Below are 27,132 nucleotides of genomic sequence, written 5' to 3'. Positions count from 1 at the left end.
TCCAAGAGACACCCACTTGGCAGATCAGCATCTCATCCAATACCTGGGTGTCACATCAGGCCTGACTGGAGTAAGCAGTGATTCCACATTGAGGCTTGCAGGGCTGGGAGTCTGTGAGTGTGAGGGTGGCTTGGGAGGAGGCAAACAGAGGGACAGAGACACAAACATGCATTCCTGAGAACTCCTGCTCCTAACATCAATTTCTGCCATTTTATGCAATCATGTGCACATGCTCAGGCTCCCACACAGCCCCATCCTGCTCTGTGATAGCTCTGAACTATGCCACCTACTGAAGTCCCAGCTACTCTTGCACAGCCACGTTCACACACTGCAGGCAGCCAGAGGAGCAGGGTATAAGCACCTCATGAGTGCCTGCAGGTGTCATTCCCCACCGTTCCTGGACAGCCAACAGCCTTGTGACATTTCAGACTCCTGTTCACTCCCCTGCCCACCCACAGAGAGACGGATCTCTTCCTCTCCACCTCTCACTTTTACACATCTCTGTGTCTGTGCTTTCACCAGGGGCAGGTGGCTGGCAGGAGGGAATTTCCTCTATGGATTTCCAGTGGTTCCTTGTGGCCATGCTGCTCCCTGTGGGTAAGTGGGCTTCCCTTCCTCTTCAGCAGCTTCAATGGGGCTGCTGCTGCTGCTGCATCCTCAGCTGTGCTCCCAGTTGCTGTCAGTGCCCCTTTCCCAAGGCTTCCAGGGGGGAAGGTGGGCAATGAACAAGGTGATCCTTTCCACCACCTCTTGAATCAGGAAACACTGGAAGACTGAAAATTTGTTTTTTCCTGCCCATTTTTAATACTTTGCTGAAGAGTACCAAAGTCATTTCTTCTCAAAACATATTGATTGTTGCATTTGAAGTTGGTTTGTTTGAGGTTTCTTCTTACATGTATATTTTTTCAGAGAAGCAGGGCACTGTCCCCAAGCTTTCTGATATGCTGGTGGCATTCTGTTCATACAAAGATGTGTATTTTTGTCTTCTTCAATGCATTTCACTTCCCACCTTTCATCTCCTGTCTTTCCAGGCTGGGCTCTTCAGCAATCACCAGATACAATCGTTCGGGTGGGAGACACCGTGACTCTGGAATGTTCTGCATCAGGGAAAAATTTTATATACATGTACTGGTACAAGCTACCCATGGAGAAGGAGGCCAGTATGCAGTTGGTTGTATATTCAGTGGAAGGTGGCAAAGCAGATATTGAGAAGGAATTCCAAAATCGCTTCCAGAGTAATGGGACTAGGAACAACCATTTATCTGTGAAGATACAGCATGCCCTACTCAATGACACTGGAACATATTTCTGTGCTGAACAAGATTCACAGTGACTCAAAGGCAGGTGCAGCATAGCACAAAGGTTTCCAGGCAAACAGGGATCTGCCACCAGCACACCCTGAACCCCGTGTTTGACAGAACCCCATTTTCTTACCTGCCCTTTTGCTCTACAGGGAAAACACAGCATGACTGTCTCTCCAACTCCCTACCTGTCTGTCCATCTGTCTGTCCTTTAGCATGGTCTCTAGCTGCTTTTCTGTTCTTTCCCATCTCTGAATCATTGTCTGACTCTACTCCCTTGTTGTTCTCACTGTCACAACTAATTTTTCTGCCATTCACAGACTGTTTCTCACTTTTCTGCTTAGCGGTTAGGTACAGTTTCCCTCAGGACTTCCATGGAAATTTCTCCTTCAGTGAAATCCTGAATTGGGTGACACCCCATGAGCCTTTTCCTTCCAACCGTTATGAGACAGACATTCCACCAGGGAACCTAGACCAATTCCACTTGTTTGTCCTTCCCTATTGTCCAGCAGACATCTAGGCACAGGAAAGGGAATGATGAGGGAAATGAGCTCCCAGCAGACCTAGACAGAATGGCCTGTCACTCCTTCCCTGTGTCCCTTTCACCCCTTGCCACTGTCCCAGACGTTATTTATCTCTGTTATCATTGGGTTCCCCAGATATCCCATGCAGACTTTGTGGAGCAGAGGACACGTGGATTTTCTTCAGAGCAGAAACACCTGAGGGCACAGTGGAGAGGCTGCAGTGGCCTGGGTCTCCTCAGCCTGTGAGCAGAGCAGCACAGAGGAGTCCCTGGCAGAGCAGGAGTGAATGAATTTGCACTGTACAGCTGCTGTCTAGACCCCAGTGCTCTCACTGCCTGAATCCCAGCGGCAGCCTCCAGACCCCACTGGAGGACAAGCTCAGTCCTGCCAGGAAAGCAAATCTCCTTGGAGAGGCCAATCCTCAGGCAGGAGGGGGCAATGACACAGATGCTCTCTGTCCCTGAGGAATCCCTGAATTTGCCAAATGAAGTGTGTTCCTGAAGCCCAACTTTTAGAAGCCCTTGTGCCACAGGTGGCACCTGTCTGAGACACCCTGGCCTCCCCAGCTAGGCCCCAGGACTCAGGAGAAGCCGTCTCTGGAGGTACTTAGCCTATTTTCTGTCACCAAGCAGAGGTCACCCTGATGCCCATCCTCAGCATCTTGTCACCCTCATGGCTGTCCCTGTGGACTACAGTTGATCCCTTCTCTCTTCCCATGCCAGGGCATTGACTGTCCCTCAGCTCTCCACAGATACTTACCTTCCTCTCCTGCTCTCACTGTCACTTCCATGAGAGCTGTCACAAGTCTGAGTGCTCAGGCTGCTCTGGCGTATTTGGGGGCCCTGCTCCTCTCATGGATGGTATTTGCTGTGCCCAAAGTGCTGCATAGAGAAGAAGAGCCGTCACACAGCTGGGAGGGACGTGGGGTGGCCAGGCAGGAACAGAACCAGCCATGTCTGGGGAAGACAAGGAGAGTGCATGGGAAAAATTTACAGGCCCTGTATGGGCCCTTTATCCCTCATTGCTCCATCTCACAAGGACTTGAGAAGCAGGAGGGGAGCAGCCAGCATTTCTCTGCCTTGCACACACTCATCTGGCCCTGCAAGCTCAGCACACCTCTGACCTTTCAACCCCATCCTTCCCACCACAGCCACAGATGCCCAGCCTGCCCCTTCCACCTGCTGCATCTCTGCAGGGTTTCTGCTGTCCTGCCAAAGTCTGTGCTGACACATTCCCCAGGGCTCCCAGCCAGCCAATGCCTTCTCTCACTTCTTGGCCAGCCCCACCCCGAGATGTCTCACACTCACCCACTGCTCCCTCTCCACATGTCTTTGGGCAGCTACCAGATGCAATTTGCTGAGAGGATAGGGGCATTTCCCCCATGGTTCTCTGCTGGTTCTTTGTGGCCATGCTGGCCCCTGTGGGTAAGTGAACTCAACACTGCCCTGAGCTCCTCCACTGATCCTGCTGCTGCTCTCCCAGCTGTGTAGCGTCTTCCTGTTCTCCTTCCTCCTGCAGAGCTTTCTACATTGAGGCTGAGTAGTGAATGTGTTGGGCAGGAATCCCTGAATCTTCTGCAATGGACATCTACTTGTAATTGTTTCTGCAGCTCATAGATGGTTCCTGGCTTTGGAATCAAACTGCCCAGGAATGCATCTTGCCTATTGAGGAGAGATTGGAAATTCCCCTGCTGATCTGAAGAGCTGTCCCATGCCGTGAACGGCTCCCTTGGCTGCCCTTTTATCCTCCCCCTTTCCCTACCAAGCCACAGTGCCTAGTTCAAATGTTTCACTTTTTTTCATTCTCCTCACTGCTCCTACTTTTCCTTTCCAGTGTTAGCCCTGGAACAGTCTCCAGACATGGTGATAAAAGAAGGCCAGTCCGTGAATCTGGAATGTTCCAAGAAGAAAACTTCCAACATAGCTATGTACTGGTTCATACTGCCTTCAGAGAAGAATTCCAGTCTGACCCAGTTGGTTTATGCAATAGAAGGCAGTAACGCAGCAGTGGAGAAGGGTTTTGAGAGCCATTTCAAGAGCAGCAAGATAAAAGGAGACAGTATCATCCTCTCAATAGACCATGCCTTTCTCAATGACTCTGGCACATACTACTGTGCTGAGAGTGATCACAGTGGTGAATCTGCTAAGGGAGCTGAGCACAAACTTCTCCCTGCATATACAGGACCTGCCTTCAACCTTGTCGGTGCAGGAGGAGGCTTCTCACTCATTAGCTGCTGTGATTCCTAACCTTGCCTTCCTCCTCTTCTCAGATGCTAATAGTTTATTTGCCCATTTTTGCCTCTTGCCACTCGAGGCCTTCTTCTGCATTTAAGTCTTACTTGCACTACAACTTGATTCTGTCAGCCCTTCTTCTCCTCTCTGTCTCCTTTCCCTTCCCCACCTTCTTCTTTCTGTCTTCAATCTACACTCCACTGACATCCTCTTACTTAACTCCAGTCAATCCTGCACTTAATTCTCACTGTCAAAGAGAACGAGTGCTTGTGTGGGAAGTTCTTGGTGCACCTGTATATAAAGGCAAGGCCTGGCAGGTGTGGAAGTAGCCAGTACCATATGGGAGCTTCAACACACTCCTCTGTTACAACGATTTGTCTGTGGTTGTTCTGTGGCCAGGGAATGTGAACAGCAGAGCACAAGCCTGTGCTTACTCAGGTAAAGGGTTATGTGAATCCATAACTCCTCCATGTAGAGTGGTGTCTGGGGTAGGATCCACCTGCCTTCCAGCCCTTCATCCACATGCAGTTTATCTTTGCCAAAATCATTCTCAAAATTACAGGTTATGTTAGTAAGCTGTGCAGTTAATAGAGCTTTCCCACAGGTTGCAGTGTTCCACATATCAGCGACTCAGATGCTCATATGAAGGGGTAGAGAGTCTCCTAATCAAGTTCTCTGATAACATCAAGTTAGGAGGTGTTTCTGATACCTGAGTGGGCTGTGCAGCCCTTCAGATTGGCCTTGAGAGTTTGGAGGGATGGGCAGAGAGGAACCTTCTGAAATTCTGCAAAAGCAGATGCAGGTTCCTTCGTGTGAGCAAAAATACCCCCATATCCCAGCACAGGCTCATTGCTGACCTGCTGGGAAGGTCACCAGCTCATCAGAGAAGGACCTGGGGGTCCTGGAGGACAAGAAGCTCTCCATGAGCCATCAAGGTGCCCTGGTATCCAAGAAGCCAGTGGTGTCCCGGGATGCATTAGGAAGAGCATTGCCAGCAGGGTGAGGGAGGTCATCCTGCCACTCCACTCAGCTCTGGTGAGGCAAATCTGCTGTGTTGTTTCAATTTCTGGGCTCCTTAGTACAAAAGAGATATGGAGCTCCTGGAGAATGTCCAGGAAAGGAGATAAAAGATAATTAGTAGAGTGGACCACCTCTTTAGTGCACAGTGACTAAGGGGGCTGGGCCTGTCTTGCCTTGAGAAGAAAGAACTAAATGGCTACCTCATTGATGTCTACAAGTATCTGAAGGGAGGGTCCCAAGAGGTGGAGCCAGGTCCTTCACTTTGATGCCCAGTGCTAGGTCAGGAGGCAATGGGCAGAAAATGAAGCACAGGAAGTTCCACCTGAATCTAAGGTCAGAGTTTTGCAATGTGAGTGGCCGTGCACTGGAACAGATTGCCCAAAGAAGTTGTGGAGCCTCTCTCCCAGGAGATATCCCAGAACCATCTGGATACAATAGTGTACCGTGTGCTCTGGAATGACTCTGTGTCAGCAGGGAGCTTGGAGCAGTGGCCCCCTGAGGTCCCTTCTTAGCTGGCCCATCCCGTGATTCTGTCTTGCTTAACACAAACCCGTGGACAGCACAGTCCTGCATGGGGCACTCCAGGCGGCTCCCACCCTGCAGATTCCATGCTAATGTCCAAGGTCCTCAGGACCTAAACACAGGGCCTCACATAGCAGCCATGCATCTTCAACATCATTAACTCTCTCTAACACCATGTTTTCTGCAAGGCTCCTCCTTCCCTGCCCTCTGCATACCCCGGGCCATTGAGGACCCTTTGCATGAACACATCATGAACAGCCTCCTCTGCACTGGAATGCTGCTAGTGGTGTGAGGATTTGGGGATTCTACAAAGTAGCCTAATATGTTTGCTATTTTATCCCACTTCTTTGGAGGAATCTGGGGTCTTCCCTGAATCTTTCTAGGCAGCTTAGGGAAATGAATGCAATGGGACACACTAAAAGCTGCAGCAGAGGTCCTGGGAAGTGCAGGAGGCATTGCTGCTCTCTTCTGCTGACAGGACACAGGAAACATCTTCACTGCAAAGCCCAGGACAGCCTTGAGCAGTCACATCATCTTGATTTCCTGCATGGGCCAGCCTCACTCTGCCGTACACACAGCTCAGCACGGATGGGCAGAGCCTCTGTCACACCTCTGTACCCAAACTCAGTGCACACAAACTACAAGGGTCTCTTCCTTCTTTCAGGGATGTCCCACTGCCTTGGGCAGGTGTACAAGGATCTGAGCAGAGAAGAGGACATGGTTTTCTCCAGCTTTCTCCATGTGCGTCCTGCTGCTCCTTTGCAGAGTGCTGCAGTTAAGAGGCAAGGAGAGTTTCTGTTCTTCTCTGACATGGAGAAGGTCAGTGTGTAGCATCAAACAGCCCTGAACCATGCCACCTACTGAAGTCCCAGCTACTCTTGCGCGGCCACGTTCACACACAGCAGGCAGCCAGAGGAGCAGGGTACAAGCACCTCATGACTGCCTGCAGGTGTCATTCCCCACCGTTCCTGGACAGCCAACAGCCTTGTGACATTTCAGACTCCTGCTCACTCCCCTGCCCACCCACACAGAGACGGATCTCTTCCTCTCCACCTCTCCCCTTTACACATCTCTGTGTCTGTGCTTTCACCAGGGGAAGGTGGCAGGAAGGAGGGGACCTTCTCTATGGATTTCCAGTGGTTGCTTGTGGCCATGCTGCTCCCTGTGGGTAAGTGGGCTTCCCTTCCTCTTCAGCAGCTGCACTGGGGCTGATGCTGCTACTGCATCCTCAGCTGTGCTCCCAGTTGCTGCCAGTGCCCCTTTCCCAAGGTTTACAGGGGGGAAGGTGGGCAATGAACAAGGTGAGCCTTTCCACCACCTCTTGAATCAGGAAACTCTGGAAGACTGAAAACTTGTTTTTTCCTGCCCCTTTTTAATACTTTGCTTAAGAGTACCAAAGTCATTTCTTCTCAAAACATATTGATTGTTGCATTTGAAGCTGGTTTGTTTGGGGTTTTTTCATACTCTGTGACTTTTTTCAGAGAAGCAGAGCACTGTCCCCAAGCTTTCTGATATGCTGGTGGCATCCCATGGCATACTTCAAGGATGTGTATTTTTGTCTTCTTCAATGCATTTCACTTCCCACCTTTCATCTCCTGTCTTTCCAGGCTGGGCTCTTCAGCAATCACCAGATACAATTATCCGGGTGGGAGACACCGTGACTCTGGAATGTTCTGCATCAGGGAAAACATTCGTAAACATGTACTGGTACAAGCTACCCATGGAGAAGGATGCCAGGATGCAATTGATTGTATATTCAGTGGAAGGTGGCAAAGCAGATATTGAGAAGGAATTCCAAAATCACTTCCAGAGCAATGGGACTAGGAACAACCATTTATCTGTGAAGATACAGCATGCCCAACTCAATGACACTGGAACATATTTCTGTGCTGAACGAGATTCACAGTAACTCAAAGGCAGGTGGAGCATAGCAGAAAGGATTCCAGGCAAACAGGGATTTGCCACCAGCACACCCTGAGCCCCGTGTTTGACAGAACCCCATTTTCTTACCTGCCCTTTTGCTCTTCAGGAAAAACACAGCATGACTGTCTGTCCAGCTGTCCATCTGTCTGTCCATCTGTCTGTCCTTTGCGTGGTCTCTAGCTGCTTTTCTGTTCTTTCCCATCTCTGAATCACCTTCTGACTCTGCTTTCTTGTTGTCCTCACTGTCACACCTCATTTTTCTGCCATTTACAAACTGCTTCTCACTTTCCTCTTATCATGTATTTATGTCTGCCCCCTGACTTTCCTCTCTGTCCTCTCATACCTGGTCCCTTCCCATTTCCTCATTCCTCCCTCATGAATCTCTTGTTCCTTGCAACCCCTTCCATCCATTGATGGCCTGGGAAGCAAGAGGTGGAATAGTTCACACAGGGCTTTCCCTCTCCACCAGCTGGAAAGACAAGGCTCACTGGTCCTTAACCCCAGTGGTCTCCATGGAATTGACACACAACCCAAGTTACACCACTATCCTGTCACCAGAACACTCTGATATTTGGGAATTGTCCCTGCCCACAGCAGTAGACTGCCCAGGTTAGCCATGGAATGTCCCTGCTGACCAGGACAAAGACCGGGAGGAAGAAGTCCGAGTGGATTTTTCAGGAGGAGTTGTTGGTATTTTCAAGCATCTTGTCTGGCCCATCCACCACATCTCCTGCTGCTTGCTGAAAGTCACAAGGGCTGCCCTGACTTGTTTATTCCTCTTTACGCACAGTTTAAAACAGATTTCAAAGACCGAGGAGAATCCTCAGCCAGATTTTCATAATCCATCCAGAACAGAAGCTGGAATTTCCTTACTGGAGTGTGAAGCACAGGTTTGGTCAGGGGAGCTGCAGCTCATGCCATAGCTGTGGGGACACAGAAATGCTTTCTACTGCTCTGTCACATTCTTGTGGTTTAAGCCCAGTCATCAGCTGGGTGTCACAGACTCACAAGCCCCTGTCCCAAGGTGGGATGGGAAAAAGCATAGAATTTACAGGTTGAGATCCAAACAGAGCAAAAACAGGAGTAAATCAAATGGAAAAGAGAGAGAAATAAAACTCTGGGAAATCCATGGGATGCACAATACTCACCACCCACTGACCCGGTGCCTAGCCTGTCCCTGAGCAGTGACAGGCAGCAACTGGTAAGATCCCCTCAGTTTCCTTACTGAGCATGAGGCTGAATGGGAGGAAATATCGTTTTAGCCTGCCTGGGTCTGCTCTCCTGAAAATGTTCCCTTTCATCTACTTGCGCGCCTGTTCTATGGCAGAGCGTGAGACACTAATTTCCTGAATTTGTGGTAAGCAGTGTGTAACTACAATTAAAACTCTGTTATCACCATCAGTCTCACATTGAATTTAGAACACAGCATTGCCACTAAAGTCTCCACTGCAGGATCCTGTCACCTACTTAGCACTTGCATACAGTTTTCCTCAGGACTTCCATGGAAATTTCTTCTTCAGTGAAATCCTGAACTGGGTGACACACCATGAGACTTTTCCTTCCCACCATTATGAGACAGAAATTCCACCAAGGATCCTAGCCCAATTCCACTTGTTTGTCCTTCCCTTCAGTCAGGAAGAGGTGTAGGCACACAAGGATGGGAAGGATGAGAGAAATGTGCTCCCAGTAGACCTAGCCAGAATGGCCTGTCACTCCTTCCCTGTGTCCCTTTTAACCCCTTGCCAATGTACCCAATGTTATTTATCCCTGTGATCATTGGGTTCCCCAGATATCCCATGCAGACTTTGTGGAGCAGAGGACACGTGGATTTTCTTCAGAGCAGAAACACCTGAGGGCACAGTGGAGAGGCTGCAGTGGCCTGGGTCTCCTCAGCCTGTGAGCAGAGCAGCACAGAGGAGTCCCTGGCAGAGCAGGAGTGAATGAATTTGCACTGTACAGCTGCTTTCTAGACCCCAGTGCTCTCACTGCCTGAATACCCACTGGAGGACAAGCTCAGTCCTGCCAGGAAAGCAAATCTCCTTGGAGAGGCCAATCCTCAGGGTGGAGGGGGCAATGACACAGATGCTCTCTGTCATTCCCCAGGGCTCCCAGCCAGCCAATGCCTTCTCTCACTTCTTGGCCAGCCCCACCCCGAGATGTCTCACACTCACCCACTGCTCCCTCACCACATGTCTTTGGGCAGCTACCAGAGGCAGGTTGCTGAGAGGGTAGGGGCATTTCCCCCATGGTTCTCTGCTGGTTCTTTGTGGCCATGCTGGCCCCTGTGGGTAAGTGAACTCAACACTGCCCGGAGCTCCTCCACTGATCCTGCTGCTGCTCTCCGAACTGTGTAGCGTCTTCCTGTTCTCATTCCTTCTGCAGAGCTTTCTGCATTGAGGATGGGCAGTGAATGTGTTGGGCAGGAATCCCTGAATCTTCTGCAATGGACATCTACTTGTAATTGTTTCTGCAGCCCGTAGACGGTTCCTGGTTTTGGACTCAAACTGCCCAGGAATGCATCTTGCCTATTGAGGAGAGATTGGAAATTCACCTGCTGATCTGAAAAGCTGTGTCATGCCTTGAACAACTCCCTTGGCTGCCCTTTTATCCTCACCCTTTCCCTACCAACCCACAGTTCCTAGTTCAAATTTTTCCCTTTTTTTCTTTCTCCTCACTGCTCCTACCTTTCCTTTCCAGTGTTAGCCCTGGAACAGTCTCCAGACATGGTGATAAAAGAAGGCCAGTCCATGAATCTGGAATGTTCCAAGAAGAAATTCTCTAGTACAGCGATGTACTGGTTCATTCTGCCTTCAGAGAAGAATTCCAGTCTGACCCAACTGGCTTCTGCAATAGAACGTGGTAACCCAGCGGTGGAGAAGGGTTTTGAGAGCCATTTCAAGAGCAGCAAGATAAAAGGAGACAGTATCACCCTCTCAATAGACCATGCCTTTCTCAATGACTCTGGCACATACTACTGTGCTGAGAGTGGTCATAGCGGTGCAACTGCTGCAGGAGCTGAGCACAAACTTCTCCCTGCATATACAGGACCTGCTTTCCACCTTGTAGGTACTGCAGGAGGCTTCTCAATCATTAGCTGCTGTGATTCCTAGCCTTCCCTTCCTCCTCTTCACAGATATTCACAGTTTATTCGTCAATCTTTTTTTCCTTGCCACTCCAGGCCTCCTTCTGCATATAACTCATACTTACACAACACTTGATTCTGTCACCTCTTCTTCTCCTCTCTGTCTCCCTTCCCTTCCCCACCCTCATCTTTCTTCAATGTGCACTCCACTGCCTTCATCCCAATATCTTTGCTTTTGTCTCCCACTTCTTTAGAGGAGCCTGGGGTATTCCCTGAATCTTTCTAGGCAGCTTAGGGAAATGATTGCCATGATACACACTCAGAGCTGCAGCAGAGTTTTTGGGAGGAGCTGGAGGCATTGCTGCTCTCCTCTGCTGACAGGACACAGGAAACATCTTCACTGCAAAGCCCAGGACAGCCTTGAGCAGTCACATCACTTGATGTCCTGTATGGGCCAGCCTCACTCTGCCGTACACACAGCTCAGCATAGATGGGCAGAGCCTCTGTCACACCTCCGTACCCAAACTCAGTACACACAAACTACGAGTGTCTCTTCCAGCCTACAGGGATGTCCCACTGCCTTGGGCAGGGGAACAAGGCACTGTGCAGAGAAGAGGACATGGTTTTCTCCAGCTTTCTCCATGTGCGTCCTGCTGCTCCTTTGCAGAGTGCTGCAGTTAAGAGGCAAGGAGAGTTCCTGTTCTTCTCTGACATGGAGAAGGTCAGTGTGTAGCATCAAACAGCCCTGAATCATGCCACCTACTGAAGTCCCAGCTACTCTTGCACAGCCACGTTCACACACTGCAGGCAGCCAGAGGAGCAGGGTACAAGCACCTCATGACTGCCTGCAGGTGTCATTCCCCACCGTTCCTGGACAGCCAACAGCCTTGTGACATTTCAGACTCCTGTTCACTCCCCTGCCCACCCACACAGAGACGGATCTCTTCCTCTCCACCTCTCCCCTTTACACATCTCTGTGTCTGTGCTGTCACCGGGGGCAGGTGGCTGGAAGGAGGGGACCTTCTCTATGGATTTCCAGTGGTTGCTTGTGGCCATGCTGCTCCCTGTGGGTAAGTGGGCTTCCCTTCCTCTTCAGCAGCTGCACTGGGGCTGCTGCTGCTGCTGCATCCTCAGCTGTGCTCCCAGTTGCTGGCAGTGCCCCTTTCCCATGACTCCTGGGGAGGCTGGGAAGAGAACCAGGTGAGCCTTTCCACCTCCTCTTGAATCAGGAAACTTTGCAAAGCTGAAAATTTGTTTTTTCCTGCCCCTTTTTAATACCTTACTTGAGAGTTCCAAAGTAATTATTTCTCATAACTGATTTACTATTGCATTTGAAGCTGGATTGTTGGTGTTTTTTGACCCTATATGTCTTTCAGAGATGATCCTGTGTTCTTTTTTCAGAGGGCACTGTCCTTTTAGCTTTCTGATATACTGGTGGCATTCCATCCCATGGCATACTTCGACAATGTGTATTTTTATCCTCTTCGATGTAATCTTCTTCCCACCTGTCATGTCCTTTCCTTTCAGGCTGGGCCCTTCAGCAATCACCAGATACAATCGTCCGGGTGGGAGACACCGTGACTCTGGAATGTTCTGGATTGGGGAATGTGGTCAAGACCATGTACTGGTACAAGCTACCCACGGAGAAGGATGCCAGTATGCAATTGATTGTATATTCAGTGGAAGGTGGCAAAGCAGATATTGAGAAGGAATTCAAAAATCACTTCCAGAGCAATGGGACTAGGAACAACCATTTATCTGTGAAGATACAGCATGCCCTACTCAATGACACTGGAACATATTTCTGTGCTGAAAGTAATCCACAGTGACTCAAAGGCAGGTGGAGCATAGCACAAAGGTTTCCAGGCAAACAGGGATCTGCCACCAGCACACCCTGAGCCCTGTGTTTGACAGAACCCCATTTTCTTACTTGCCGTCCTGCTCTTCAGGCAAGACAGTGTATGTCTGTCTGTCCATCTGTCTGTCTTTAGCATGGTCTTTAGCTGCTTTTCTGTTCTTTCCCATCTCTGAATCACTTTCTGACTCTGCTTTCTTTTTGTCCTCACTGTCTCACCTCATTTTTCTGCTATTCACAGACTGCTTCTCATTTTCCTCCTTCCACGTTTTTCTGTCTGCCCCCCTGACTTTTCCGTTCTGTCCTCTTACACCTATTCATTTCCTGTTATTCCCTATTCCATTCCCCATCCATCTCTCCTTACTTTCTTTCTGTTTTGTCAACTCATGGCTTGGGAAGGAGGGTGTGGAATACTTCACACATCCCTTTTCTTCTTTGCATGCTGGAATGACAAGGCCCGCTCGTCCTTGGTGCCACTGGTCTAAAATGGAAATTGGCACACAGCTGTGCACCTGGGACCCTAAGTTACCACCACTATTCTGTAACCTGAACACTATAATATTTATGATATAACCCAACCTTGACTGTATTCAGGAACTGTAGGCAAAAAGCCCCAGGCAGCAGCAGATACTCATGGCTACCATCACTTCGAGCCTTTCTTCCTGCCCTCCTGCTACTTTAATTTCTTGTCTTCCTTTTAGTGTTCATCCTCTTTTAGATTTTTACCTTTTTATCTTTCTTTCTTATCTCCTGATTTCTTCCTTTCCTTCCTCACTTTCTGGCTTGTGTTTCCGCTTCCCTCCCAGTCCTCTAAGTCCTTTCTTCCTGCAGCTTTTCTGCCTGCCCTCCTCACTTCCCACCCACCTCTCTCCTGACCTTTTCTTGTTGGGATTTGGGACACTACAGCCTCGTTCCGTGACTCTGCAAGCAAAAAACATGACATCCTAATCATCAGCCTGGCAAGTTCTAACACTTCAACGTGGCAGATCCAAAGTCTCTACTGCAATGCCCTGCCTGCTACTGACCTCCTGGCCCTCACCACCCTCATCACTCTTCTGTTCCTCAGGCTGTGATATAAACTGTCTCAAAGAAAGGGTGACATGCTACAGCTGCTAGTATTTCCAGAGGAAAGGGGACAGGCAGCATTTGAGGATGAATTTCAGAATCAGTTCAAGAACTGTTGAAAAATGAACTATTACTTTTCCTGTTGAAAAATGAACTATTACTTTTCCTGTTGAAAAAGAACAGAAATTATGTTCAGCTTCAGAAACAAGAGCATGTAACTGATTGAAAGACTCTTGATGATGAGTCTACAGAGTGTTTCAAGACCCTGCCAATTGAGAGGCATTACAAATAATAAATATTTTCCCTTGAGTGATGTTCACTGCCACAGTGCTCCATATAAAAGCCTTGGAAGTTCCCAGAGAAACAGTACAAAATGTAGGGGTGCCTGAAAGACTTTATTAATTTCTCATAATTTCTGCTTGTCCAGACGCAAAAGAACAGAAATGATGATGAGAAAATACACATCAAACTAAACAAGCATCTCAGTGGGAGGCAATGGTGGACTGGATCCAGGAGACGTAGTTGCAAACCTTGGTGTAAACTCCGGGGTAGCCCTCCTGGGCACATCCTAAACCCCAGGAGACAATGCCCTGGAGCTCTCCGTTGCAGACCACAGGACCGCCGGAATCTCCCTGTGCACACAAAGGATATGGATATTCAGCAAATGGCATCAGCCTAAGCAATGAGCCAGAGATCCCTGGGATCACTGACTCTGCAGGAAGACTCTCCTGGCGTACTCTGCACAAAAGTTCTCCAAGGGCTGTTCCTCATTCACACTCTCCACCTGATGCTACCATGTCTGACTTGAGCTCCAAGGGCATCACAGCTAAGGATGAGCCAGCTGCCTGTTTTTGCCAGATGCGGTACATGGCAAACCTTCAGGATTTGTGTGCCTGAAGCCTCTGCTGTCATTCAAAAACTCAGATTTACCAGTGCAGTGAGTATAGCTGACTCTGTAAAGTGAAGACCTCTTCAGCTGGGAAGAGGCAGGAGAGAAATGTCTGGGAAAGGAGAGGCAGATGATTTACCTGGCAGGAGTCTTTTCCTCCCTCCAGGAATCCTACACACATCATGTTGTCGGTAATTTGCCCAGGGTAGGCATCAGAGCACTCAGCGGCAGAGAGGACCGGAGCATTCAGGCACTGCAATTGGTCTGGGTAGTTGGCTACAAAGAAATAGGCAAAGATGGTTGATGGCATTGCTGAGTCCTTTTCAGAGCTCAGAGAGATCTTAGCAGAAAAGCAAATGCTGGACACCCTATTCTAGCAGCCATCCTGCTTCCTATCCACAGTAAGTACAGCATGGGTCCCCTCTGTAGAGATGGAACAAATTCTACCCATGGGCCCACCATTCTACACTGCAGCCACCTTAAATTTCTGGCACCTAGAAGTTCATCAATTGGCAAGAGAGGGGCCACTCTTGTGATATATACAGTGGAAGAAACCTGAGCCTCAGGAAAACCATCCTCTCCCCTGGTGCAGGTTTAGATGTCATCAGTGGAATAGACACCACTCGCCATGCACATCTCTGACCACCTGTGTGAGAGAACAGGGATCTCTAGTAGGAATTCTAGATCCATAGTCTCAGACTTCACCCATATTCTCAGAGAACTGACAACTCTGTTGACATTAGCTGAATCCACTGTGCAGTCCCTACACTGTTGCATCACTCAAAAAACCCGTCCCACAGCATTTCCCTGTGTTTTAGCCTGTCCTGTTGGGTGTTAATGGCCAGGTCATAGAGGCTGCCCTGGGCCCCAAGGGTCTGTACGTTCCCCCAGAGTACTCACAGCCACTGCTGAGGGTGTTGCCCCAGCCGGAGATCAGGCAGGTGGTGCCGGTGGCCACGCAGCTGGTAGGCAGAGGAATGGTTTGGACAGCTTTGTTGAGCGTGGCTGGGGTGGCCAGCTTGATGAGCATGATGTCGTTGTCCAGGGTGTAGGGGCTGTAGCCAGAGTGGCGGATGACTTTAGCAGAGTTGATCAGCTGCTGCGTGGATTCGGTGGCCTCCAGGTTGTGTTTCCCGAGCTGCACTTGGATGCGACTGGAAAACAGAAGGCACAGCGTGTCCTTTACTGCTACAGCAGGCTGAGAGAAACCCCCTGTCACTGAGTGCACTTGCTCCAACATCATTGCCACAGAAGCCTTCTGGGGCAGGGGATCTTTCTTGTCCTGCAGGGAGCCCTGGGGATCCACACTGAGATCTTAACCCACTCCAAGCATGGGTGGTGAATTTCTGCAGGTTTGTAAATACATAACAGCAGCTGAATACAGAGCAGCACTAGATACAAATCTTCTGGGACAAAGCAAACAGCTCCAGACTGACCTCGATCCTCTTCCTGCTCTCCAGGGAGATTTCCTTAGCAAGATTAATGCAATTGATAAGAAATCACAGCCCAGAATTCTCTGCCTTGATTATCCCATTGTTATTTCAGAAAATGCTCTGCCTTCACAGGAACATTTGCAGAATGGAAAACCCGTCAGGAAGCCTCGGTCTGGCTTCCTGAATGATGCACCCATCCCTTGGCTGTCTCCGGTAAGTATGGAGGCACTTACATATTTCTGTCTCATAGCTTAGAATTCCTGCTAGAGGTGAACTGGAAGACAGCAGTAGGTTAGAGAAGGATGTAATTTTTCCACTCACTATTTGTAGCAGTGAGCAGCTGACACGACCCACTGGCTGCTGATGAGGGAACCTCCACAGAAGTGATATCCAGAATTCAGGGACACTTGATAGGGCACAGAGTTCTTTCCACAGGTGTAGCCTCCCACAATCTTGTCATCGTCATCTTCAGCAAAGGTGGGGAAGGCAACTGGGGAACAAGAAATGCCATGTGTCAACAGCTGGCCTAAGGTAATGTGGCCTGTAATCTGCCCTGTGACTGCCTGTCTGAAGCCCCTCACTTGTAGACTCCCCTTCTATGGACACTCAGGGCAGCGCTGGTGGGCATCTCTAAGGCACAGGCATTTGGTGCACCCTCAAAGAAGGGGATCAGACTTACACTGGTGCCTCACGTATCTGCAAGTAAAGCCCTGCTGGCTGCTCCCTGAGGGGACACAGGGTCACAGAAACATTCTTGTTGGATCGGATCGCAGGTGTGTCTTTCCCTGGATCCCTTCTACTGAAACAGTCAAGGGTTGACTGAGGGAAAAAGTAAAAACAAGTGTGCAGTGATATTTTCTTGGAGCACCCACTGGGAGTCCAAAATTTTGCAGTTGCTTTAGAACTTCCTGGGCCAGAACTATTCCCTGTGCACTCCACAGTCCTGAAGAAGGAGGCAGCCTTTTCCTGAAGCTGCGGCCACATCTGCATAGCTAAGTCAGGAACCCCTATGAAGCATTCATTCCCCAGCTTGTGGCACAGGGCATTATGAACAGACAGGAGATGGAAGGTGCAGGAGTCTGACTTATGCAAGTTAAAACTGGACTTGGCTTTCCCACAATAGACTACCTTGCAGTTTTGCTCCAAAAAACAGCTTCCTATTAAATCAAAGAAATAAAAATTAAAAATATACTCACCAGCCACCCCAATAAAGGCGAGAAGTAGCAGGCACTTCATGGTCTTGATTCAACCTCAAACCCAGACTGGTTGACTGGACTTGGGAGCTGCTAGAAATATGTTCTTGGTGATGGTCTTATCTCTAGTCCAAGGTTTTTTCCAGACAAAAGTTACACAGTGGAAAATTTGAAGATCCAAATGTGGGCATTAAGAGGTATTGGTAGAATGTACAAATAACACACCAGTTAATCATAAACCTCTGCTAAGATAGAGAGCTATTTTAATTATTCTGTAAGGTAGCCTTCAATCTAAAAATACCTTTTGGCTTTGGATGATGTGTAGTTGTTTGTCTGTCTCATTCTTATACACAGCACCTGTATAACAGGAATAACAACTCTCAAACCTCTTTCAGATTCCTCTGTGCTGATGGTATCTTTCTTAAAATTGCACATTTTTACCCAAAGTTGAATATTTTAGGTAGTGGACAGACAGTTACATTGCATTTATTTGGGAAAAAAAGCCGAAAATCCACCAAACCCAGTGGTTAAATTTGTTCAGTTTATTTGGGCAAATTTCTTGTCTTGAATAATATGTGGTTTTATCTTATGCGACACAGTGTTTTCCTAAATAAAATTCCTCCATTTTCATTTCAAAAGGGAGGATAGAAAAACGATCCTGTGCCCCCTACTGCTTCCCAAGTTAAATAGTTCAAATGTGGGAATGCTCAGCATCTCCCTTTTCAAATTTCTCTCTGCTAACCTGTATTTAAATGTCTGCCTAAATACCAAACCATTCTTTTATTCATATTTGGAATATTCTACAGACTGACTTTTGCCACACAAGAATTTCAGTACAATGCTGATGCTTATGAATGCAATGTAGATGAGCAATAATCCTGTGAACACAAATAGTGAGATCTTCTGAAATCCCTCTCTGCAGGAGTGGGGAATTCTGTCACAATGCAAAGTTTACTAAAGCTTAATGCTTTGCTGAATAATCGTGCTCATTCTCCAAGCAGCTGCCAACTTTGTTCTGTTAACTCCTGAAAGACACAGGATTCTCTCCAGAGACATTAAAGAGAAGCCATATGCTTTGAGATGCTGGAATAGCTTGAGAGACTAAATAGGAACACTCTTCATCTCCATTTCTTGGTTAATTTTTTTATGGACCCTGGAGGACTGATATGCACTGTGTCACTGTCCAGAGGGAAATTTTCCTTCATGTTGAAGCATAAGTCCAAGGCCAGGGACTTCTCCAAGGTGGTGCATGAATTCTGTTGGCCTTTAAACTGGTATTAATTCACAGTTTTCTTACAAGCATGTTGTATCCTGTGAAAGAAAGGATTAGAAGCTTCGTGTAGGAAAGGAAAATGTCCATAATGGCACAAAGAGGGTCAAAAATGACCAAAGCTGTCCAATCCCATCACAATTAAGTGGAGCAAGAAAAATTCCCAGTTTACTATAGTGTTTCCTTTGATCTGTGGATTTCTATCTTCTTTGTCCAAAATATGCCATTGGCATAGAACCAGAGCCATGTTTTAGAACAATTTTTTTCCTAATCCTTAGCTTTTATGTCCTGTGAGGTAGTGCATCATACTGGGCTGACTGATAATCCTTAAGAAGAACATTGTTGTGGCTACCCAGAGCCCGGGCTAGCTCTTAGAACTCTGGTGCCACACCAGGAGTGGGAAACTGCCTTGGTATGGGGATTTGCAAGAGGCAGAACCTTTAGAGCCACTTGCTCTATGGGGCCAGACAGAAGCCATGACAGGGACCAGGCAGAAGGGAATGGAGGAGGCTCTCCATCTTGAGGTTCCACAAGGAATGGTTTACTCCACCTAAAGAGATCAGAAACAAAGAGCCTTGGGCACTCCTGTGCAAGGGGTTTTATACAGATACAAATCAGGGGGTGGCTACAAACAGGTATCTGACAGGGAATCCTCAGGGGAGGAGTGAGGGGATTACATCAAGTGTATGGGGCCAGTTGGGGTAGGAGGGTGGAGAGGATGGGTCACATGGGCCAATGGGGCTTCCAGGAGTATGGGAATTCCAAAAGGCTGTTGCAGTCAGGGATTGGCCCGAGGTTAAAGTGGCAGAGACGGTTCGGGAACAAAAGGGGCTGGGTTGCCTTGACAGGCAGGGAAAGAGCTGGAATGAGGGGCAGGGAATAGCATGAGGGACAGATTTGAGGGAGGGTAAAACCCAGGGGTGAACCAGCTTGGGGAGAACATGGGGGTACAACAGAATTAACTACTTAATGAGGAATCAATAAAATTAATTCGAACTGCAAAAAACCATGATCTCTGAGTTTCCCTAAGCTACTTGCTTAAATCAGCAAGAGGAGACTCCTGACCTCTTCCTAGGCTACTGCTAAAGCTCACAGCCAAAGATCTGGATCATAGCTCCTGTGGCTCTTGTGTTCCCAAGTCTTTGATGGCAGGTATCTAGTGAACATGCCTCATCCAAGCCCTTCTCATTCTCCTAAGAGCCTCTCTGACACCTCTTCTGGAGTCTCCCATAAAACCCAGAACTCCATGGTGTTCTGCTCATGGGGAAAACTGATGTCAAATGAAGGCTAATGGTTTTCTGATGTATGATTCAAAGGTCATCCAGCAAGCAGACTCAGAGCAGCCCTTCAGGCCTTTCCATGAGAACTGTGGAGGATGAACAGACCCCTTTGAATTACAATTGAAATTTGAACACCCTCTAATGACCCTCCTTTCTTTCTTTCTTTAGGAGAAGAAATCCCTGTCTGAAACATAAATAACTCCTTCTCAGTGGTGCTGAACACCCCACAGACCTATTGAAAGGCTTTTTATAATATCCTTCAAAGAATATACTCAAGGGTGTACATCCATTGCTGTAAGCAAGTTTCTCATTTCATGCAGTAATGCTGCAGTCGAAAGCTGGTGGCTCCTGAGGGCACAGAAAGGGGGAGGACTGGTGACTGAAGGGTAGCTGTGTTAGATATTATCAATGGACAAGCAATGGCAGCTTGTTTTTCTGGAACTCCATGTTCCTAGTTCAAGTATTTTGGTCAGCTCTATTATCACAGGACTCAGATAAAGGAAATATATTTGTCCAGGTTTATGCAAGATCCTGGGAAAGAGAAACCTGTTAAAACCATGGGCTGACAGAGGTAAAGCTTCCCATGAGCATAAAACATGAAGTTTCTGAACTTAGCTATTTTGCATCTCAGTCATGGGTTTGATCACTGTTTGAGCCATTCACTTATAAGCTGGACTTGTGATCCTTGTGGGTCCCTTCCACCTCAGAATATTCTGTGATTCTCAGATCTCACAGAGCTTTGTGGTGGAGGAGCAATTGCTCCTCTATTCCCAATTGTCTTCTGCCAGTGAAGTGTTCCTGGACAGGCACACCTAGGACTTGGAACATCAATGCCTCAGTTGCTGGGGATCAGGAGAGTGTTTGGTGAAGGGTTGTGAATCTTCTAGACTTTGCATCTGAAATCCATATTCAGTGACAGACTGCTGGCTTAAGATGTTCCTCTGCAGGAGTCTTCAAAGGGGGGTGCAAGATCATGCACCGAAGTGTGAGGTGGAAGCATTAGAACTTTAGTGTTACACATATCTAATTATCAGCTACTAAATGTACATATACTGGGTGTATGTGTTTAAAAATACTTCCCTGATAGGGGTGTACAATTAAGAACTTTTGGAGAACACTATTCTAGTACTGTCAAAAAATATTTCACATGGGGTTTCTTATATTTTGCTATAACATCCAGTGTCCAACAATGTCCAATTCTGCAGAGCCTTCATGTCCTCTCTGATTTCTTCATTACCTTGCAGCCATTCTGATTTTTGTTAGATTTTGGAGGGTTGAAGAAGGAAAGTTATGACTTCTTTCAGAGTGCCTGAGCTCAGGAACTGGGAAGGGATTCTGGATGACTATGGCCAGAGGCACTGAGGAAATAAAAAAGTAAGAAAATAGCATGGTACTAGGAAGAAAGGTAGGAAAATCCTAATAACAGGGGTCCTACATCAAGCCAGATGTAGCTATAAAGCCTCAGCCTTTGAGGTAGGAAACAGACTCTGCCCCAGTCATCTTCAGCAAATGGCTGGACCAGAAAGGAAGGGCCTTGAAAGGACATAGTAGAGGGGGACATCAGATTTGAAAGTATTTATTTAATCCGTCTCATCCAGCACATGATCTGCAAGAGAGCAGAAGAGGAGAAGAACCTTCCCTGGAGGGTCTGTGTACCCCAAGCCTATACAAACTGGGCAATTTTAACATCTCTAAACCTAGAAGCTGACTATTTGCTATAAAAATATGGGATGGAGGGTTTGGGAAACAAAAGGGAAGACAAAGAAAGACTGGGAAAAGTGTAAACATAGTGATGTGGAAAGTCAGATGGTCTGAAAAACTTGGGAAGAAGTTTAGAGGTGGTAGCCAGCAAGGCTGGCACAGTGAAATAGAATGGATGAGGAAAAGGAACTTTCATCAAATAAGCAGAAAAGATGTTTCCATTAGAGATAGACTTTGACTGCATGTTTGGGGGTGAGTGCTGTAAAGGAGCAACATGGGTCTGACTGGGCAAGGTATGACAAGTCTGAGGAGGAAGGATTCCTCTAAGAATTGTCTGCAAAGAATTGGCCCTGGAGGACCTTCCTGTACTAGTGTAGACTACTAAAAGGACTGGCCTGAAATGCCTTAAACCCCCTAAAACTACAGAGCCATCTGATGCTCACCATTGCCACTGACATGGATGCAGTTCTAGTCTGGACTTTATGCACTAAGCCTACTAAGATGTAGGTCAGATAATGGGTTGTATCAGTATCTTCCTTGCTTTGCAACAGGCATTTTTCTCTATCATTTGGAACAGGGAAGGCCACCTTTTCCTGATGCTCTGTTAAATGACATTAGTTTCCAAATCCAGCACAAACCCCTGCTAAGCCAGTACTTATTGTTCCCAGTGTATGTTAAACACTCTTCAGTAAGAATATTTTCCTTATTCCCTTGGTTCTCCTCCATGTGGGCAGCGTACCTCAGCCCTTTCCTCATTGTCATAACTCTTCGATGGTCTCTTCTACCCTTAGGGAGGAGATCTCAGTTTTCCCCCAAGGCTCACTGTTAGGCTGGGCTGACACAGCTCCAGGCCCAGCTGGCAGTAAGAAAGTCTGCCCAGTATTTATACAGATAAATACCAAGCATACATACACGTATACACAGCTGAAGACATGGATCAACACAGATGCAGTCACAGAACAGCACCAATGGCCTCATCTTTTGTCCCTCTCTGGCTGGAGTTTGCAGTGAGAAATCAGGGTTCTAGACAAGGATTCAATAGTTGGAAATATGTGTATACACATGTACAGTGTGCAAACTTTCCACATGTTTCCATGCTGAAATATTGAGTCCAGTCGTTGTCACTGGATCCCAGTCACATGTGCCAGCCCTTGGACCTCTGAGTCCCCTAGCGCTGCAGTTCAGTCATTATGTCCACACACACACCTCTCACACAGCTCCCTCTCCAAAAAATCCCTGCTCCTTCTGGTTGCCACCTCTCACTTTTCTTGCCATTAGAGACACACCCCTGGAGCCCAGCTGACCTCACTTACTTGGCAGGTAGTCTGGCCTCATGTTCACTAGTGATCACAGGTTTGCACACCCTCCCTCTCCCCAGCTGCCATCATGGGGAACACATGGCCCCTCTTGCCTGTGGCCCAACTCCCATGTCTGCTGCTTAAGTTCACCTGCTCTGCTTTCTCCAGCTGCTGGTGCCTGTAGTCTGACTCCAGTTCCTAGCCCTTAGATGTCCAGACACAAAATGCATGTACATAGAATGGACAGTTCCTCCCTCAGGTAAATACTTAGAAATGGAACTTAGTAAGACAGGGTTTAGTAAGACTGAGTTAAGCCAGTACAAAGCACAGCCAGACAAGCATAACACCCCAGCATCCTGTTTACCTGTGAATGGCCCATTTATAACTGTATTCCTCCACTTTTCTGCATCTATTCTTCCCCAAGTACAGTAGTTCTGAGTTTTACTTGGGAACATTGACCATACCTGCCTTTATCATGGTACTTTTTTGTTTTCCCTTATTTCATCTTTAATCTTAGAAGAAAACAGACTGAAAAAATCAGATATTTTGAACTGAAAAATGAAAGTGTTGTTAATTCAGCTACTCTTCAAAAGACAGTAACATATTAAGCAATTCCCTAGAGACACACTAGAGGTCCCGAGTTAACATTTTCCAGTACTTCCTTCCTTTGGAGAGTCTTCAGTCATCTTTTGTTTACTGACACAGAAAAGCTAATCTGAATAAAAATCTTCATCCTGGAATGAGTAATAAATTCTAACATAAGTGATTAAAGAAGAAGGTGCAGCCCAACTGCACTGAGATGTTTTTTTGCCTTGTCTCAGAGTTCTTACACAGAACAATCTTAGAATTAATTCCCACAGCCTCCACAATCTGTTTAATTTCCCATCAAGTGTCTGAAATAGTTTCTTCTTACAGGATTTAAGGTCTGATTACTACTGGAAAAAAAAAGGCTTTTAATAGGTTTGGCATGACAGACAATAATCAAACTAAAAATCCTGTACTATCTTCATGCAAAAGGCATGCATTTTGGGGCATTGATCAAAACAGCAGTGTCCTATGAAACTGTCTCAGCAGGGTCCATGGAAGTGTCTAAAAGTGTCCCATCCTAGCAGTAAGGTGAAAGGGCAAAATGTCAATAAAATAAAATGAAGAACAAGTAAAATCAAAATAAACCTTCCATAAAAAGAAGAAAAGCTTGTGAGGAGTAAAAGCTAAAAATATGCATCAAGGATAATTAGTATTGAAACATAAAAGGATATGGAAGTATATTAAATTTGTTCAAACTTATTTGCTGATGTATTGACTTTGAAAACAGCATAAAAATTCAAAGAAAAGTGTAAAAGTTATGGAAAGTAATTAAAAAAACAAGAAGGTCCATATCATATGCAATTCTTTGACAAGTCACTGAAACTGTAATATCACCAGCACAAGGTTCAACCTCATGGCAGCACAGGAAAGGAATAATTTCTCCTGAGAAAACCAAAGAACTGGCCAAACCCCTATTTCTAAGATGCAAAATGTTCATGACAGTGGAGATCAAATGAAACTTTTATACATCATATAAAATGCATTTTCATTCCTGAATGGGGAGAAGCTATAGCTTCTCAGGTAAGTTCTATTAACTCCCTTAAAAAAAAGTATTTAAAAAGTGAGAGAGGGAACATTCACTACCAAATTTTTGAGATTTCCACTGCTCTGAATCCTGGAGGATTTGGGAACCAAGCCTCAGGCCCTAAGAAAGTACAATTTGCAAGGCTCATAGAAAGAACATGCCTTTTAAATATCTAGAGGCCAAGGGAAGATATAAATCTCTCTAGAGCATCAGGCAAATAGGCGAGAGGGGATAACAACAAAATGTGGAGAAAAGGGGAAAATTTCAGAAGTATCCCAAAGTTTTTTGAAGCTGCAATATCAGGATTACTGAAGGTCATTAGAATTGAATGTGTGTGATTCTTTAAAACTTTCTTTAAAAGTTCTGTTCTCTAGGGAAAAAAGAAGCAGTTGTAACAACAATTTGGAATCTTACATATTCAGAAAAGAATGGATAGCTGTATAGGTTGTATATATAGAACTGTATAGAACAGAATAGAATCTATTCTATATATAGAATAGGCTAACTAGGATGTATGTGGCAGGCTAGAAACAAACAGAGTGTTCATGAGGTTTATGTCTAACTATGGTTTTTCTTTTGAGAAAAAATGGCTTGTGGAGATGTCTTGATTTTTGTAGAAGTGAATTAGAGCTCCCAGGAAGATTAACTAGCAAGGAATATGAATCCCTGGCTGGAAAACTGAAGAAACTAAGATATGATTAAACATGACTTTTTGTGCCTTTGCTATCTTCATCTATCATCTTTGCTTCTGACTAATATGATCCAAGTTGTGAAATGCTGTGCTCCAGATACAAAGAAAACTATTCAGAATGAAACAGAAATAGGTGTACTTTTGCTGGAAATCCTTCTGCAAAGATGGCCCAATAGCCAATGATGTAAATGGGTAAAAAAAAAATCACTTATGAATCCACTGATGCTACATTCCTGTCTGAGCTCCAACATGGAATGAGAGCTCAGCATTGAGCCAGCAACACACTGGTCTGTGAGAAATTCCACATTTGTATCAGGAGCTGGAACACTGACTTGTGGGAAAGCTAAAGCAAACCTTGGAGACACATGAATATTTAGCTTTGCTTTTACTGGCCCACCAAAGAAAGTATCAAAGCTGGACAGTGCCTTCTCTCTCTCTGCCCAAACTTGACAGACAGAGCAAGGGGAGGGGCATTGGTCTTTCTTAACTCTAACCTCACCGTGAGCAGGAGCACACTGTCCTGGGATTGCTGGAGGGCCATGCTGGCTGTTGTGCTTGCCCTTTTACCTGGTGAGAGACAACAGATCTGTCTGCAGCAGGGCTCTCATCCACGCCATGCAGGGCTATTGTTAGGTAGAGGATCCCTTTGGTCATCATCTGTACTCCTACTGCTCACTCTCTCTTGTTATCTCTTATTGATGCAGGTGTTGGTATTGGAGCCTACATTGCTCAGTGGCCAGAAAAAATCCATCAGAAACCAGGAGGCTCTTTGATTATCTCCTGCTACCAGACTTATAGCAACTTTGCCTATATGTACTGGTACCAGCAGCCTCCAAGAAATGGTTTGAAGTTAATAGTCAGCAGTAGTTCATGGAGTTATAACTCTTACGAGGACGGTTACAGTGAGGCCAAGTTTGAAATAAACAGAGTGAGTCGTAATTCCACTCTGATGACAATCAAGAATGTGACACCCCAGGATGAAGCCACGTATTTCTGTGCTGCGAGCGGTCACACAGTGTAGCGACGGGGTTGAAAACTAAGATAAAATCCCCACCTTCTTTGAGTGAGAGATGGAGTCTTTGAAAAATGTGAGACAGTCAGGAGAGTGGCAAAGGAAGAGCAGAAAGAAGACAACATAGAAGTTGGTGCAATGGACCCAAGATGTTTAGAATGGGAGAGAGACAGAGCAATGCAGCAACCTCTGTCTTTGAAGACAAAGACCTTCAGAAATACAAACCCGCAGATCAGCATAGAGAACTGAAGCACAGCTGGTATGGTTAGATAAGGCAGCAGATATTTTTGATGATTAGCACTCCAGAAGCACAGTCATGTTCCAGGGCTCTAGTTCCCCACAGATACTCCCACAGCACCAGTAAAAGAATACAGAGCAGCTGGAGAATTCAAAGTTCTTCAACATATTCATGATCGACACAGAACTGAGGTGCCCAATTAGAAACTGATTGGTGTGTGAGAAGAGATCAGCCCCTGATTATGGACTTAGAAGAATGGGAAAAGTAACAGTGGAGGAAAACATACCCAGGGGACCAGGCATACCCCCCCTTTGTGGAAGCAACAGTCCTTTGTCATCTTTACAAGCAACACTGTGCACTGCAGCATTTTATTCAACTGCTTCACACACTGCTTAATTGCAGGATCCCTTTCTTCTCTGCCACAGGGATGCCTACAATTCTGAGCTGGACCGAGGCATCCCCTCAGGGCAAAACCTCATAGGCAGAGAAAAGAAACCACAAAGAGCTGCTGTTACTTGTGAGAAACAGCTGAAGGCAGAAATTTCCTCCCATTGTGCCTCTGTCTCCATTGCTTGCAGAGCTGAACTTCTGATGAACTAATTGCTCTTCTGTGATAGACCTGGGAAAGCTGAGGGCAAGGTATTATTAGGGTTCCCTCACCTGCCATTGCCTGCCCATGCTCCTGTTTTTATTGCATAACCTAGGACTTACCTTTTCTCCAAAGGAAGGCAAACAGCTCATAAAAGAGCGAAAGGTGTTTTTAAGAAAGTGTGGCCATACCCTGTGTATTTTGGGTTCTGTTTTTAGGCTGTGGCCCTGACAGTCTGCCTACTTACCACTGAGCATGAACCAATTGTCTCAGGTGCTCATGTGGAGGCCATGGCATATGAAGCACTTGGCTATCACAGGTAGCAAATGTACTGTGCTGCTCCATGATGTGGCAAAGCTGGATATGGATATGCTGAAGTGACACACACTCTGTGATCACAGCA

General features: G+C 46.7%; 3 protein-coding genes across 3 annotated transcripts in view; 2 read left to right on the top strand and 1 right to left on the bottom strand.

The window, feature by feature from the left end:
* Positions 1–1,353: 1,353 nt before the first annotated feature.
* The window catches only part of LOC144245887 (uncharacterized), a 39,704-nt gene continuing 13,925 nt past the window's right edge, over positions 1,354–27,132 (top strand). Inside the window, exons 1-10 of the mRNA XM_085588325.1 lie at positions 1,354–3,249; positions 3,659–3,958; positions 6,692–6,766; positions 7,206–7,503; positions 8,312–8,411; positions 15,258–15,377; positions 15,978–16,058; positions 19,448–19,460; positions 25,595–25,818; positions 26,948–27,048. Coding sequence (XP_085444451.1) covers positions 3,207–3,249; positions 3,659–3,958; positions 6,692–6,766; positions 7,206–7,503; positions 8,312–8,411; positions 15,258–15,377; positions 15,978–16,058; positions 19,448–19,460; positions 25,595–25,818; positions 26,948–27,048 — 1,355 coding nt within the window. The 5' untranslated portion in view covers positions 1,354–3,206. The remainder of the gene's footprint in view (positions 3,250–3,658; positions 3,959–6,691; positions 6,767–7,205; positions 7,504–8,311; positions 8,412–15,257; positions 15,378–15,977; positions 16,059–19,447; positions 19,461–25,594; positions 25,819–26,947; positions 27,049–27,132) is intronic.
* On the top strand, positions 9,656–13,776 carry LOC146768633 (uncharacterized). Its single transcript, XM_085592611.1, has 3 exons — positions 9,656–9,809; positions 10,219–10,587; positions 12,131–13,776. Exons 1-3 carry the CDS (start codon positions 9,767–9,769, stop codon positions 12,430–12,432), a joined length of 714 nt encoding a protein of 237 aa, XP_085448737.1. The 5' UTR covers positions 9,656–9,766; the 3' UTR covers positions 12,433–13,776.
* On the bottom strand, positions 14,006–17,371 carry LOC110480825 (trypsin I-P1). The gene is made up of 5 exons (XM_077781268.2): positions 17,042–17,371; positions 16,167–16,335; positions 15,313–15,566; positions 14,552–14,688; positions 14,006–14,155 (listed from the first exon to the last, which is right to left on the bottom strand). Exons 1-5 carry the CDS (start codon positions 17,079–17,081, stop codon positions 14,006–14,008), a joined length of 750 nt encoding a protein of 249 aa, XP_077637394.1. The 5' UTR covers positions 17,082–17,371.

Source organism: Lonchura striata, chromosome 1, assembly GCF_050655825.1.
Source record: "Lonchura striata isolate lonStrDom1 chromosome 1, ASM5065582v1, whole genome shotgun sequence".
Lineage (NCBI taxonomy): Eukaryota > Metazoa > Chordata > Aves > Passeriformes > Estrildidae > Lonchura > Lonchura striata.
This window is presented reverse-complemented; position numbering and strand designations above follow the sequence as displayed.